Source organism: the organism of the source record quoted next, unplaced genomic scaffold (genome assembly GCF_019419815.1).
Source record: "Pyrus x bretschneideri cultivar Hongxiangsu unplaced genomic scaffold, Pyrus_bretschneideri_v1 Contig6, whole genome shotgun sequence".
NCBI lineage: Eukaryota > Viridiplantae > Streptophyta > Magnoliopsida > Rosales > Rosaceae > Pyrus > Pyrus x bretschneideri.
This window is the reverse complement of record NW_025999798.1, coordinates 5672280-5687148: the sequence shown is the minus strand read 5'-3', so window position 1 is coordinate 5687148 and position 14869 is coordinate 5672280. Positions and strand designations below refer to the sequence as shown.

General features: G+C 40.2%; 2 protein-coding genes across 2 annotated transcripts; both read left to right on the top strand.

Annotated features, from left to right (window-relative positions):
- LOC103944752 (indole-3-acetic acid-amido synthetase GH3.17-like) lies at positions 1-2965 on the top strand. Its single transcript, XM_009355224.2, has 4 exons — positions 1-717; positions 798-899; positions 1017-1849; positions 2205-2965. Exons 1-4 carry the CDS (start codon positions 416-418, stop codon positions 2789-2791), a joined length of 1824 nt encoding a protein of 607 aa, XP_009353499.2. The 5' UTR covers positions 1-415; the 3' UTR covers positions 2792-2965.
- Positions 2966-8489: 5524 nt separating this feature from the next.
- Positions 8490-13454, top strand: LOC103944753. Its single transcript, XM_009355225.3, has 4 exons — positions 8490-9720; positions 10264-10835; positions 10930-11149; positions 11628-13454. Exons 1-4 carry the CDS (start codon positions 8503-8505, stop codon positions 12975-12977), a joined length of 3360 nt encoding a protein of 1119 aa, XP_009353500.2. The 5' UTR covers positions 8490-8502; the 3' UTR covers positions 12978-13454.
- Positions 13455-14869: the final 1415 nt, after the last annotated feature.

Here is a 14869-nt window from a genome sequence, read left to right as displayed (position 1 = left end):
TTTATTTATATTTTGTTGTTTTGAATAACATCATTTCCCAAAATCCCCTCCAGAATCTGGTATTTAATCATTTCCCTCCACCCTTTCTTCTCAGCTGCTACACAGAAACCACGTTGAGAAGCCTTCAATTGAAAGACAAATGGCTCATACAAATATGTAGCACTTTCCCTTCCTTTGCTCTTTAAGCACTTTCACTCCTCTTGCACTTTCTTTCTCCTGCAAGGCACCTTTTCATATTACAAAATTCAGTTAAAAAAGGAAGAGGAAATCTGGTTTTTCTAAAAGTTTCAAGTCCTACTTGATCAAATCAGACCGAAAGTCCGATTTCCTTTTCGATTCATTGCTTGTGTCGCAGTAAATTACATGTCGTAGAGCCGGCTTTGAACCGAAATTTTCTTTTTAGTTTTGCCTCCTAATGTTGCCAAGGATGATTCCCAGCTATAATCCAAATGACAGTGAGTATGGTTTGAAGCTTCTGGAGGACCTGACAACAAATGCATATGAAGTACAGCAGCAGGTGTTGGAAGAGATACTAGCGAAAAATGCGCAGACCGAATATCTGAAGGGATTTCTCAATGGCCACCATGACAAGATAGATTTCAAGAAGAAGGTTCCTGTTGTGAACTACGAAGATGTCAAGCCTTACATCGAGCGAATTGCCAATGGAGAGCCGTCTGAGATCATCTCGGCTCAAAAAATCACTGAGCTCCTCACCAGGTCTGAATATTTGGATACAAGTATAGTTATTTAATTTTATTTTTCATGAATTTTTGTTCTAATAATTATGTCTTTGGCAGCTCGGGAACTTCAGGAGGACAGCCGAAGATGATGCCTTCAACTGTTGAAGACTTGGACAGGAAGACATTCTTTTATAATCTCCTTGTGCCGGTGATGAACAAGTGAGAAGCTACCTTTTTACTCCTTTTGTGTTTTATATTAAATTTTAACATGGTTCTAAATCGATGTAACAGTGAAAAAACAAGGCAATTGAGAAATTCTTATTGTTCCAAATTCAGGTATGTGGATGGCTTGGACCAAGGGAAAGGAATGTACCTCTTGTTTATCAAACCGGAAATTAGTACTCCTTCAGGAATGGTGGCAAGGCCTGTCCTGACCAGCTACTACAAGAGCAGTAACTTTCGCAACCGCCCTTTCAATCGGTTTAACATCTACACGAGCCCGGATGAGGCCATCTTGTGCTCAGACAGCAAGCAGAGTATGTACTGCCAGTTACTATGTGGTTTGGTACAAAGGGATGAGGTCCTCAGGGTTGGTGCAGTTTTTGCGTCCGCTTTTCTTCGGGCCATCAAATTCTTAGAGGACCACTGGGAGGAGTTGTGCTCAAACATAGGCTCAGGTCTTGTCAGTGACTGGATCACCGACTCCAGTTGCCGAAATGCTGTGTCTTTAGTCCTTAGCAAACCGAATCCAGAGTTGGCCGATTTGATCAGGCACGAATTTAGTAACAAGTCATTGGAAGGGATAGTTAAGAGGCTTTGGCCAAGAACAAAGTACATCGAGGTTATAGTCACAGGTTCCATGGCTCAGTATATCCCAACTCTTGAATTCTATTCTGGTGGACTGCCTTTGATTTCAACAATGTATGCTTCTTCTGAATGCTATTTCGGAATCAATTTCAACCCGCTAAGCAAGCCGCATGATGTTGCTTACACCCTCCTTCCGAACATGGCCTACTTCGAGTTCCTACACCACGAAGAGGTAGCCTCGCACAACGGTGTTTCTGATCAAGAATGCCCAAAGGCCGATGAGGAGGAAACTTTGGAAACAGTTGATCTAGTGGATGTTAAGCTTGGTCACTATTATGAACTTGTTGTCACAACTTTTACAGGTACTCTTACTTCATATTTTTAGATCTGACCTACATGCTTCATGTATTTTATGTTTCATCTCTTAAACATGCACAGAAAATTTATTTACCTTGCAACTATAAAATGCTGCATTAATTTTAGAGCATCTTGCTCACTAATTCGAGATATTCATGTACGTCACCAGTTGTATACAACTATATATCTATCTCTCTCATCACATGATTAATCATGAGATGAGAGAGACAGACACATGATTGTACATAACCGGTGATAGAGCATATTTTCTTCTCTAACTCATGACCCGACTGTCAATTTTCGATCTAATTGACCTCATCATAGTAAATTATTTATCATTTGTTTTTTGTTTGTACATAGGGCTATACAGGTACAGAGTTGGTGACATTCTAATGGTGATTGGCTTCCACAACAAAGCTCCTCAGTTCAGATTCATGCACAGGAGAAATGTGGTTCTGAGCATCGACACGGACAAAACCAATGAAGAAGACCTTCTAAACGCTGTCACGCAAGCGAGGCTCCTCCTCGAGCCCCTCGGCTTCCTCCTCATTGAGTACACCAGCTACGCCGACACCTCCTCAATCCCAGGCCACTATGTGCTCTTCTGGGAGCTCAAGACCAAAGAAAGCAATGACATGATAGAACTGGAGACCAGCATTATGGAGCAATGCTGCTCCACAGTGGAACAGTCCCTGGACTCGGTGTACCGAAGGTGCAGGAGGAAGGACAATTCCATAGGACCACTGGAGATCCGAATTGTGAAGCAAGGGACTTTTGATGCACTCATGGATTTCTCCATCTCCCAGGGATCCTCTGTGAACCAGTACAAAACTCCCAGGTGCATCCAGTCAGAGGAGGCCATTAGGATTTTGGATTCCAGGGTGGTGGGAAGATTCTTCAGTAAATCAACTCCTCTCTGGGAGCCTTTTAGGATGGAGACTAAATAATTTGACTGACAAAAACAAAAACATGGGGAAGGCTGGCATGTGGGGCCACTTCAGGATTTGATTAATTTCCCAGGAAATGTTTACTGAGAACCCAATTTTATGATTTGATTTGCAAAAGTTATTGTCTTATATTCTGTGCTTTCCCTCCATTGTGTACGTTGGATTTGGATTAAAATTTAGAGTACTTATTAGAAAGGTTGTTCTTCTCTCTTCTTCAAACCACAAATTTGTCCCTCTTGTTTACTATGGTTTATGTTTCTTGATTCAGCTTTAAATTATTCAAATCTGAGGTTAGAAATAATGAGAGGAGTGCAGAAGGAGAAAATAAGAGTGAAAATCGCACCCTCCCAAGAATGAAATGCAAAAAATCCAGTGGACTTACATAAGCCTACTTTACTACCAATTAACAAAAGAATGAGAGGTTTTGGGATGTCTTAGTCGTATACTATTACGTATTTCTCTTATTAGGTTGTGTTATGAAAGATTTGATGACACATTAAGAGGAGTACCAAAGGAGATAAAAAAGAGTGAAATAACTTCCCTTCATCCAACTCAATTTTGATGGTGAAAAGGTAAAAAGACATCCATATAGAGAAGAACCCAATATACATATATCCCATGGACTTGCACAAGCCTACTTCAAGATGCACATTCTACCAGGTGCTAAAAGAATGAGAGATTCTAGGGTATCATCGATCAGATACAATCATTGTATCTCTCTCATTAAGTTATGTGATGAAATACATGATAAGAGAGAGACGTATGATTGTATGCAATCGTTGGTAAAACAAGTTTTCTCCAAAACAAAAAGGCACCACTGTATGCAACAATTCAATGAGACTGACATCCACGTCCTACTAAGTTAGAAAAATGAAATGGAAGCTCTATTTTTCAGTGGTGAGGGGAGGCAAAATAAGGCCAAGATGCAGCCACGCCTGTGGGAAATTAGGCAAAACGACCGTGGAGATAGGTAAGGGGGACAGTGAAAGCAACTCAAGGAGACACAGAAACTGTACAAGCAAAATGGGGCCGGGCATAAATAATATTAGCCTGTACTGTGTGTATATAAGTCTAGCACTTTGGCATTTTGTTCATGCATTTATGGGAACATGTGGTCTTAACCACCACCAGCTCTACCCCATTTAGCTGCACAGAGGAGGAGGAGGAAGAGGAGGCTGCCCTCGGCTCTCATTTCATCTCACACAGACCACCTCTCTTTTGGTTCTCATGATGAATCACACTTAAATGGCTCCACTCCACTCATACATTTTTATTCAAATCAATCATTCTTCCTTGTTTCCTTTCTCTTTTCGAATTTTTTTGCAATGTACTCTCTAGGGCTTTGAAATGATCGGTTTTTGCAAAAATATCAATAGCATAGTTTACAATGAATATTCCAATATAAATATTGATATCGCTCACTATCGACAAAAATATGATGAAAATTACCTTGGAATATAGTATGATGACCTTCTTATTATTCCATGAAATTTCAATTAGAATTTGAGTGACGTGATTTTTGAAATGGACGAATGTACATACTTCGGATAATTAAACTTTCCGGCAATCGAGGGTTATTTTCGTCCATTTTAGAGATATGCTAGTAGAAAACTAACAAATAATGTGACATATTTGACGGCAGAAGTGACATGTTTTAAAAGATTAGAGAGTTCAAAACCCTAAACCCTAAACCACTTAATGCTACGTAGCCTTTCATGTTCCTCTTATTTTTTATTTTTGGTAAATATTGTACTTCCTCTTATTCTTGAGGACAACAGAGAAGACACATAAATGAATTATGATGCAATCGGTCTGTACTATTTTTTAGGCATAAATGGAAATTTAACTTGGCCAGTACTAATTTTCTTTTCTTTTTTTCTTATTGGTCTGGACCAGTGCTATTTTATAAACTGGAATTTTAGGCGTCGGTCTTCATGCATACATGGAGAACAATGGAGAACAAGCTGACCTGAGGCTGAAAGACGACATATATGTGTGTAAGCCAATATCCTGCCTACCCTAACACGTCAAATTTAGCTTAAACTATATGCTAATATGGCGATTTATTGAATAGGCAAGCACTTTTTTTTTTTGTCGACGTTGAATGGACGTGTCTAAAATTGTGTTTGAGAGTTTGGGATTAATAGAGACAAGAACAACAATACGTTTGTTTAGTTTGTTTGAGTCGATGTTTGAAATAGAAAGGAATAATGCTTACAGTACGTAATTGCTTTTGCATGCCTCTGAAGGGGATTATTAAACTCATGGTAGAACTTATCTTTGTAATATTGATTTGCAAACGAAAGGCTATTACTAGGGTCTTTTAGGTAAAATTTTACAAAATGATTTTTGAAAACCTGTTTTGTAAAACGAAAACGACGAATCGGATTTTGCATTTTTTATTTATTTGAGACTGCGTTTGGTATTTTAGTCCAAGAATAATTTTAGAGAATGAAAATATTAAAAAGGCATGTGGTACCAAATGTCAAAAAAAAAATTATGTTTGGTAGTAATTGTGGTGGTGGTGATAGGATCGATGGTGTGGTTGAGACGAGAGTTGTGTTGTAGCAATGGTGGTTGGAGTAGTGGTAGTAGTGGTGAGAATGAAGATGTTAATAGTGGCGGCATTCAGGTGATGGCAATACCGGGGTAGAGGGCAATGGTGGAGGAGTGGTGCTGGTGGTGGTGGTAGAGGCGGCGACTATTGCAATGGTGGTAGAAGATGGTTGTGTTAACAATGGTTATGAGGGATGGTTGTGAAAATGGTGGTTGAGAGGTTGGGATGATAGCGGTAGAGATGGTAGAGGTGGTGGTGTTGTTAATGGTGGCAGTGGAGGTACAGGTGGTGGTGGCCATGGTGAGACAATGACGGTAATGTCAGTTGTGGCGATGATGAGACAGTGGAGGTGGTGGTGGCTATGGTGGCGAGGGTGATGGCGGTGGAGGATATGGTAGTGGAGACGATGGCTGGTGGGAGGTGGTAATGTCAAAGATGGTGGTTGTGGTGGTGGTGATGGTGAGACGATGAAGAATGTGGCGGTGGCGGCATTGGTGATGGTGGTGGTGGCATATATGATTTATTTATTAAAACTTTAACTTTGTTTTATAATTTCTTTTATTTTGAATTTTTTTTTATAAAAAAAAAAAGAGAAAACATATCAATTTGATGTCCTATAGAACTTATGCTAAATATTGTTTTGCATTTTTTTCGTTTCCGAGTTTATTTTTACAAAACAGTCTACCAAACACATTTTTCACCTATTTTTGTATCTAAAAAAACAAAAACTATTTTGCAAAATGTTAACAAACAAATCCTTACTTACTTTAAATCATAGAAGCAGTCATGAATGAAATCACATATAATTGTTCAGGTATGAAATAAACATACTCTTGTTGGGTGATCTAATACAAGGTATCTTATATATGAAATAACTTATTTTTTCAATGTGTGATTCACTTTTTTATTTCCTTATATGTTAGTAAACGCATGATATGTATAAGCAATCAAAATAATTTTTAATATACTATACATACTCATTCATGATAAGTATACCCGCCATACATATTATGATATTAAACTATCCTGACACTCCTTAGTATCAGGATTGAAGTCACTCTCAGCATTCCCATTTCGCAAAGGGTTAGAAATTTAGAAGTACTGGTCTAACTCATTTATGATTTACGTAGAGTTGCTCTAATACCATGTTAAACCCATGAGTAGAACTTCTTCTTCCAAAACCCTAAACTTAACAGTAAGTATGTAAAAGTTAACATTTTTCACTCTCAATACTATACACTTTAAAAGGGAGGACCAACAAATAGTAGAATATGATGCATTATTATTGATTAATGTCTAGAGCTGAATAAGATGGATGTCACATATACATACACACCTGTGAAATGTGGTTGGCATTTGGCAATATATTAGTAAAGAAAAAGAAAGAGGTAGCTCTCACTCTCAGGGTAGGATTTTCCCCCTCTTTTTTCCCCTCTCTTTCCCTCCCCTCCTATTTGAAAGGTCACGGTTAAACCATGTCAACATTTTATATTAATTTTATATAAAAAAAGAAAGACAAAATAAAGAATGTAAGAGGAAGGGAGGAAAAAAGATGGAAAGAGAAGGGGAGAGAATCCTAATCCCTCACTCTCAGCCTCTCACTGTCTCAGCTGTGTATCGAGAACATACAGAAAGGAAGATCAGATAGGCACACGTGTGCTGTGCTGGGGGGGGGTCGACATGCATGCATGAATGTTGGATTGGAAATATGGAGAGAGAGAGAAAGAAGACAAGCTTCTGTAGCTGTCTCTTTTGACTCTAATCCCTGGAAGGACGTTGTGCGTCCTTTTTATAGCCCCACTTTATAATTTGCAAGCCATGGAAATAGAACTGGGACTGGGACTTTTTCTGTTTGCTCTCTCTCTTTGGGATAAGGTCATGTCGTTCTGCCATGCTCAGAAAACGAAACAACATTCGACATGGGTCCTTCGTGCTTTCTCCATATATATTGCCTGTGGTTTTTGGGTGACTGATATGTGATATAATAAGGATGGGGTTTCGCCATTTTGGTCCATTCCGATGTCGATATTTATAGGCCACATAAATTATAGTGGGAGTCACATATTAAGCACAGTGTTTAGTCTTGACTAGATGGAATGGGGAGACTCATAATTTGTTGTCATTGCTTATGGAGATTGTTAGGTCACAATAATTTTACATCCTGTATTTGGAGTAGAAGTTTCATCGAGGTGAAATCCAAATATCTGCAAGGCCGTTTCTGAGACTTCGGGGGCCTATGCAGAAGTTATAAACGGGTCATTTTGCTCTTGTACCTTATTACATAATCTCACCAAAATTGTACTAAAACATTAAAAAATTATCATGTATTAGTATCATAATTAAAAGATTATATAACTAAAATTATGTGATCAATCAACAAAATCAGTAGTAAACATATAAAAGAAGCCATCAAACAAAATAAAATGAAGAATAATAGAGTAAAACACTAAACTTAAAGGCGTTATAAGTACTTGGTGCAGTAGTACTTACTCTTCACTTGTAAATGTTGGTCATAAGTTAGCCTCACCTTGATCACGAATTCAATGTCTAATTATTGTACCTTACAATTAACCCAAATCTCTACCTTCTGAACAAATATTTTTCCCATTTTAATTTTCTGATCAACAAAGCCCATATAATTTTAGTAGAGGAGGCCCAGTAGGGATTCACTCTCACAATGGACTAAACATTGGCGCGTTTTTGGGTCCAAAGGAAGCCCACGTAAACAAGCGGTGGGAGTGAAATTGGTCCAAATAAAATAAAGTCAAAACCGAGTCCTAACTACCACCCAACTAACTCCCAAAGCCCACTTAACATCCTGGCGACTCAGCCACGGAGCCTGCACTCTCAGGCACACAGGCCGCCTGATCCTCATCCAACGGTCACCGATCCCCCAATACACGTCACGACTTCCATTTCGAAGAACTCCCCAAACCTAACCAAAAGGAAAGAAATGAATCGAAGAAGAAAGGAAGCGTGACTCGGAAACCGCCGGATTTATCTCTCACACTCTCGGAACTGTACAAGCAGAGCAGCTCAGTAAAGATCGGACTATAGTCCAGTCCTGAGCGGGACAACAATCCGGATTAGATAGGTAGGATTAGATACAGAGAGAGAGAGAGAGAGTGAAGGAAGCTGAAAAGGCCGGGACACGATGATGCCGCCGGAGCTTCAACCGCGGTTCTTCCGTCCGTACATCACCGCTTCGGCGAGCACTTCCTCCTTCGGCAACGGCTCCACAAACCCTAGCTCCAGCCCCAACGACTCAATCTTCAACAATGGTGGCGGTGCTTCTAGATCTCTCAAGAATTCCCGATTCTCCCCCTCCTCCTTCGCCCACAACGCCCGAATCGCCGTCGCACTCGTCCCCTGCGCCGCATTCCTCCTCGACCTCGGCGGCACTCCGGTGATCGCAACCCTAACCTTAGGCCTCATGGTCTCCTACATCGTCGACGCCCTCAACTTGAAGTCCGGTGCCTTCTTCGGCGTCTGGCTCACCCTCGTCTTCTCCCAGATCGCCTTCTTCTTCAGCTCCTCCCTCCTCTCCACCTTCACCTCCTTCCCCCTTGCCGCCCTCGCCGCCTTCCTCTGCGCCGAGACCAATTTCCTCATCGGCGTCTGGGTTTCTCTCCAATTCAAGTGGATTCAAATCGAGAACCCCTCAATCGTTCTCTCGCTCGAGCGCCTCCTCTTCGCCTGTCTCCCGTTCGCCGCCTCCTCCCTCTTCACCTGGGCCACCATCTCCGCCGTCGGTATGACCAACGCTTCGTACTACCTCATGTCCTTCTCCTGCCTCTTCTATTACCTCTACTGCATTCCTCGCATTTCCTCTTTCAAAACCAAGCAGGACTCCAAGTACCACGGCGGGGAGGTCCCCGATGATAACCTCATCCTCACGCCATTGGAGGGATGCATCCACACTCTCTATCTCCTCTTCTTCCCTGTCCTCTTCCACATTGCCTCTCACTACAACGTCATTTTCGCTTCCCCAGCCGCAGTTTCCGATCTATTTCTCCTCTTCTTCATTCCATTTCTCTTCCAGCTCTATGCCTCAACCCGGGGCGCGCTTTGGTGGGTCACGAAGAACCCAAACCAATTGCGCGGCATCCAGGTGATGAATGGCGCTGTTGCATTGGTTGTTGTGGTGATATGTTTGGAGATTAGAGTCGTTTTCCATTCGTTTGGGCGGTACATTCAGGTGCCTCCGCCGTTGAATTACCTTTTGGTGACCACTGCAATGCTCGGAGGTGCATCTGGAGCGAGTGCTTATGCGTTGGGTATGATATCTGATGCCTTCAGCTCCGTGGCTTTCACTGCTTTGGCTGTTGTGGTTAGTGCTGCGGGAGCTATCGTTGTCGGGTTTCCTGTATTGGTATGCAATTCTACTTCCTAACATTTTTTTTTCTCCATGTCTTTTATCTACACACGGATTTTTTTAGCAAAGTCTAAATGGTGTCTACCCTATTGAAAATTAGTCTGCAGCATCTATGGCTAGATAAGACTGTTTCTATTCATTAACACTTCCGCTCTACTTTAATATTTGTCGAACATACTGCTTTCTGCTTTTAGATTGTATGAGCTTACGTTGTGCTTGTGCTTCATGTTTGGTTAGAGCTGAAATCACCAGTAGTGCATCAATTTAATCTGTTCTTATTCAATCTTTGAACATTACTGAAAATGAAGTGTTGGCTAGAGTGTTTCATTGCTATGTCAAATGCCGGTTACCTTTTCTGGTGGTATAATCTTACCAATTCAAGGATAGTAATGTGTTGTAGGCAAAGTTCTCCAAACTGAACGTGTATTAGGCGTGTAATTGGAATGTTGAATAAATGAGTTTATTGCATTATGATGTGCCTTTGAACTCTAATTTGAATGTTGAACTAGCAATGATCATTGGTTATCCTTTGTGTTGCAGTTCATTCCGCTGCCTTCAGTTGCTGGTTTCTATTTGGCTCGATTTTTCACAAAGAAGAGTGTTTCATCATACTTTGCTTTTGTTGTTCTTGGAAGCTTGATGATGACATGGTTTGTAATACATAATTTCTGGGATCTAAATATTTGGATGGCAGGAATGTCCCTGAAATCCTTCTGCAAACTCGTAATTGTGAATGTTGTCTTGGCTATGTCTATTCCTGGTCTAGTTCTACTTCCTTCAAAGCTTCACTTTTTGATAGAGATTGGATTAATCGGCCATGCAATTCTCGTTTGCCACATTGAGAATCGATTTTTTAATTACTCTGGCATATACTATTATGGGTTTGAGGAAGATGTAATGTACCCAAGCTACATGGTTATTGTGACAACATTTGTGGGTTTAGCTTTGGTGAAAAGGCTGTCTGTTGATCGTCGTATTGGTGGAAAGGCTGTTTGGATTTTGACGTGCTTGTATTCAGCTAAGCTGGCTATGTTGCTTATGTCATCAAAGTCTGTCGTATGGGTGTCAGCTATTCTATTATTGACTGTAACACCACCATTGCTACTTTACAAGTACTAACTCTATTTTGCTTGATGTTTTGTTTTTCATAAGTCTTTATATGTAAAGCATCTACCTTACTAATTCATTGCTTGCTGTGATTTCTAGGGATAAGTCAAGAACAGCCTCAAAGATGAAAGCTTGGCAAGGATATGCACATGCAGGTGTGGTTTCCTTATCAGTCTGGTTTTGCCGTGAAACAATCTTTGAAGCCCTCCAGTGGTGGAATGGAAGACCCCCATCTGATGGCTTACTCTTGGGTTTCTGTATTGTTTTGATGGGCTTGGCTTGTGTACCCATTGTGGCTCTCCACTTCTCTCATGTCTTGGTATACCATACTTTATTTCTTGACTTTTCTCCCAGTATCTTTTGCACATAACCTGTTCGCATAGATATGGAAATCAAAGAAAAAGCACATAAATTGATATTCTACCTAAAGTTTTGGGCAGCTATGTAGTTTTCATTCCCCGTTCAGAATTTATGCATAAGCCTTTAATGTGTGATTTATCACGTTAATCATTCGTATTGATTCTGCATATCTTCTCATAGTACTACTGACTGTAGAAATCCAGAATTTTAAACTGAACTGAGTAGTACAGTTTTCTTAATCAGTTGCGATGTTAATTAGGTGAACTGATACCATTATCTGAGACTGATACTAAGCTGTTCAAGAACTTTAAAGCACTTTATGAAGAGAACTCAATCATTTTTTCAAACCTGGCTAAGTTCATGAATCTTTTTATGTAGCATTATCTAATCAATTATGTTCATCGTGCTAACTGATCATTTTTTACATTTTTGTGCAGTCTGCCAAGAGATGCCTAGTGCTGGTGGTGGCAACTGGATTGTTGTTTATCCTTATGCAACCACCTATTCCAGTATCATGGACATACCGGTCTGACCTAATTAAAGCTGCTCGGCAGACTGCTGATGACATCACCATATATGGCTTTGTGGCGCAAAAACCTTTGTGGCCATCATGGCTTCTTCTTATGGCAATCCTACTGACTCTAGCAGCTGTTACATCTGTCATACCTATTAAATACATGGTTGAGTTGAGAGTATTTTACTCCATAGCTATGGGTATTGCTCTAGGTGTCTACATATCTACCGAGTACTTCCTTCAGACAGCTTTCTTACATATCCTTATTGTTGTAACCATGGTCTCTGCCTCGGTGTTTGTGGTTTTCACCCATTTTCCATCTGCCTCGAGTACGAAGCTGCTTCCTTGGGTATTTGCTTTACTCGTAGCTCTCTTTCCTGTGACATATCTTTTGGAGGGCCAAGTGAGGGTTAAAAACATCCTTGGAGATAGTGAATTTGGAGATTTGGGTGAAGAAGAGAAGAAGCTCACAACTCTATTTGCTGTTGAGGGGGCAAGGACATCTCTTCTCGGTCTTTATGCAGCAATATTTATGCTAATAGCTCTGGAGATAAAGTTTGAAATTGCGTCATTGATGAGGGAAAAGGCTACTGAAAGGCCTGGAATCAGGCATAGTCAATCTGGTCAAAGCACCTCTACTAGCTTTGCTTCGAGAATGAGATTTATGCAACAGCGCCGAGCTGCAAGTGTCTCATCATTCACAATTACGAAAATGGCTGCTGAGGGAGCCTGGATGCCAGCAGTTGGTAACGTTGCCACTGTGATGTGCTTTGCTATATGCCTCATCTTGAATGTCAATCTCACAGGCGGCTCAAATGGTGCGATATTCTTCCTGGCACCAATTTTGCTACTGCTCAACCAGGACTCTGATTTTATTGCCGGATTTGGTGACAAGCAAAGGTATTTCCCTGTCACAGTAGTGATATCGGCCTACCTAGTCCTGACTGGCCTCTACAGCATATGGGAAGATGTCTGGCATGGGAATGCGGGTTGGGGTTTGGAAATTGGTGGTCCAGATTGGTTCTTTGCGGTGAAGAATTTGGCTCTCCTCATTCTTACATTCCCGAGCCATATCCTTTTCAACAGGTTTATGTGGAGTTTCACAAAACAGGCGGACTCAATGCCATTGATAACTATGCCCCTTAATCTGCCATCGATCATAATAACAGACTTGCTGAAGATTAGGATATTAGGGCTCTTAGGAATCATATATTCCCTGGCCCAGTACCTATTATCTAGACAACAGTACATCTCAGGGTTGAGGTATATTTAGACGAACGCATACTTCTGTACAGTATGTTTCAGCAATTTTCAGGTCAGGAGTGAAATTCAGGTTTGTTTCTCATTTCTCTCACTTGTTTGTACTTATCCTTTGAGCTTTTGCATGCCCTGAAATGCCTGAACTGTCGACCGCCTTTTGAATCATCACGACAAGTCATTACAGCAAAGACCTTTTGAGCATACAAGATAACCTTCTGAGCAAGTTGATGGCATTTAGAATGATAAAATGACGGGGGATATTTGCCTCAAATTGCCTGCTTGAGTAAACTGTGATATTGTGCACTGCTGTCGTCTCCGGTAGTAAGAACTTGTTATATGATACCGTGCAATTTTTTACATTTGAGTAGTTAGAGATCTGTCAATGCTGGTGAACTGTTTCACATTTTTGTAGGCTTATGATTAATATTATGTTGTAAAATCAATGACCTCATTTGTAGGCTTATATGATAACCCGCTAAATTCAAGCTTATATGTTTTCTAAGTTTTTCGAACCCAAGGGGCGCCTTGAATGAGAAAAAGTTTAGTACCATACAAGTCTTCAAATTTCTGTAGCATTTCAGACACAAATCTAAGTTTTCAGATTGAACCATGATTTTTCAATTAACAAGTTGGTACACCCGTCCCTTGAGCTACTCCGATTCTGGTCTCGAGTCTGAAAAAGAAATTTTTGTTAAAACACGATCGGCATAGGGTCCAAGGGAAACGAAAAACAAAAAAGCCAGATTTGGAATCATAATCTTACAGTCTCGGTTTGCCCATCCTAATCGTCGACTGAGCTAATCAATTTGATTTCATGGAGGCTACTGTCGCCAGAAAAATGTGGTGTTTTCGTGTTCATGTAAAGATTTTCTTCTGTCTGCGGCCATTTAGACGCAGCAGAAGAGGAGGAAGAGGAGGAAAACTGAAGCTGGAGAGAGCTGCAGGGGTTAATGAGCAACTTATAAATCAAGTTGTGCGCCTATTTGTACACAAAGTTCATGGCTGTGGTTATGGCGAGATAAATGTTTCGACTACCCTGAAATCTCAGTATTGACATTTACAATTTTAACTCTGAGACTCAACCTTTTGGTCTACTTACCTTCGTAAATAGTATCTCAGTTGGTTAAAAACATTTCCTTCTTGTATTTTGAGGTCTTGAGTTTTGTTCTCTTCTGATATTGGTTATTCAGAAAAAAGAAAATATTGCTTGTTCGGAAAAATATGAGTATAAAACTATTTAAACACATAAAACTAACACGCTTTTAAAATAAGTAGGATCAATATAGCCTGCATTAATAATTGAGTTTAATATCATCACACATTGATACACGTATAATTAAAGGCAGTGCTATTGACACACTTCTTTTTACCTCTCATATAATTAAATGGCAATGTTATTGACACACCTCTTTTTACCTATCATACGCCCTTATTATTTTTGTCTATTGATCTTGTTCAATCCATTAGATCCGACGGCGAAAAATTTAAAGATGTGTGCGAGATATAAAAATCGGTGTATATGAATAGCACCACCTTAATTAAAATCAATCTATGTGTCACTAGTCTCATCTAAAGTAATATTCCATTGGGGGTAAATTATATATATACTAAACGCCTAACTTTCTAGTTAATTCCCTTTGTGTCCTTTCAATGTTCCTTCACTAAGTGTTGTTCCAATTTTGCCCTTCAGTTGTTCTTTAAGTCTTACTTTTTTGGTAAATTACACAGTAAAATGATGGTTTTGACCCTGGATTGCCAATAGAAGTCTCTCGACTCCTTCCTCAGAAACGAAATCCAAAAAGGAAAAACTGTGCTCTGCAACACAATTGACAATTTCGATTCCGCTTTGTGGATGCCTCTGGAACTCTCCAGTATGATCTAATTTAAGGGGTAATTGCCAAAGAC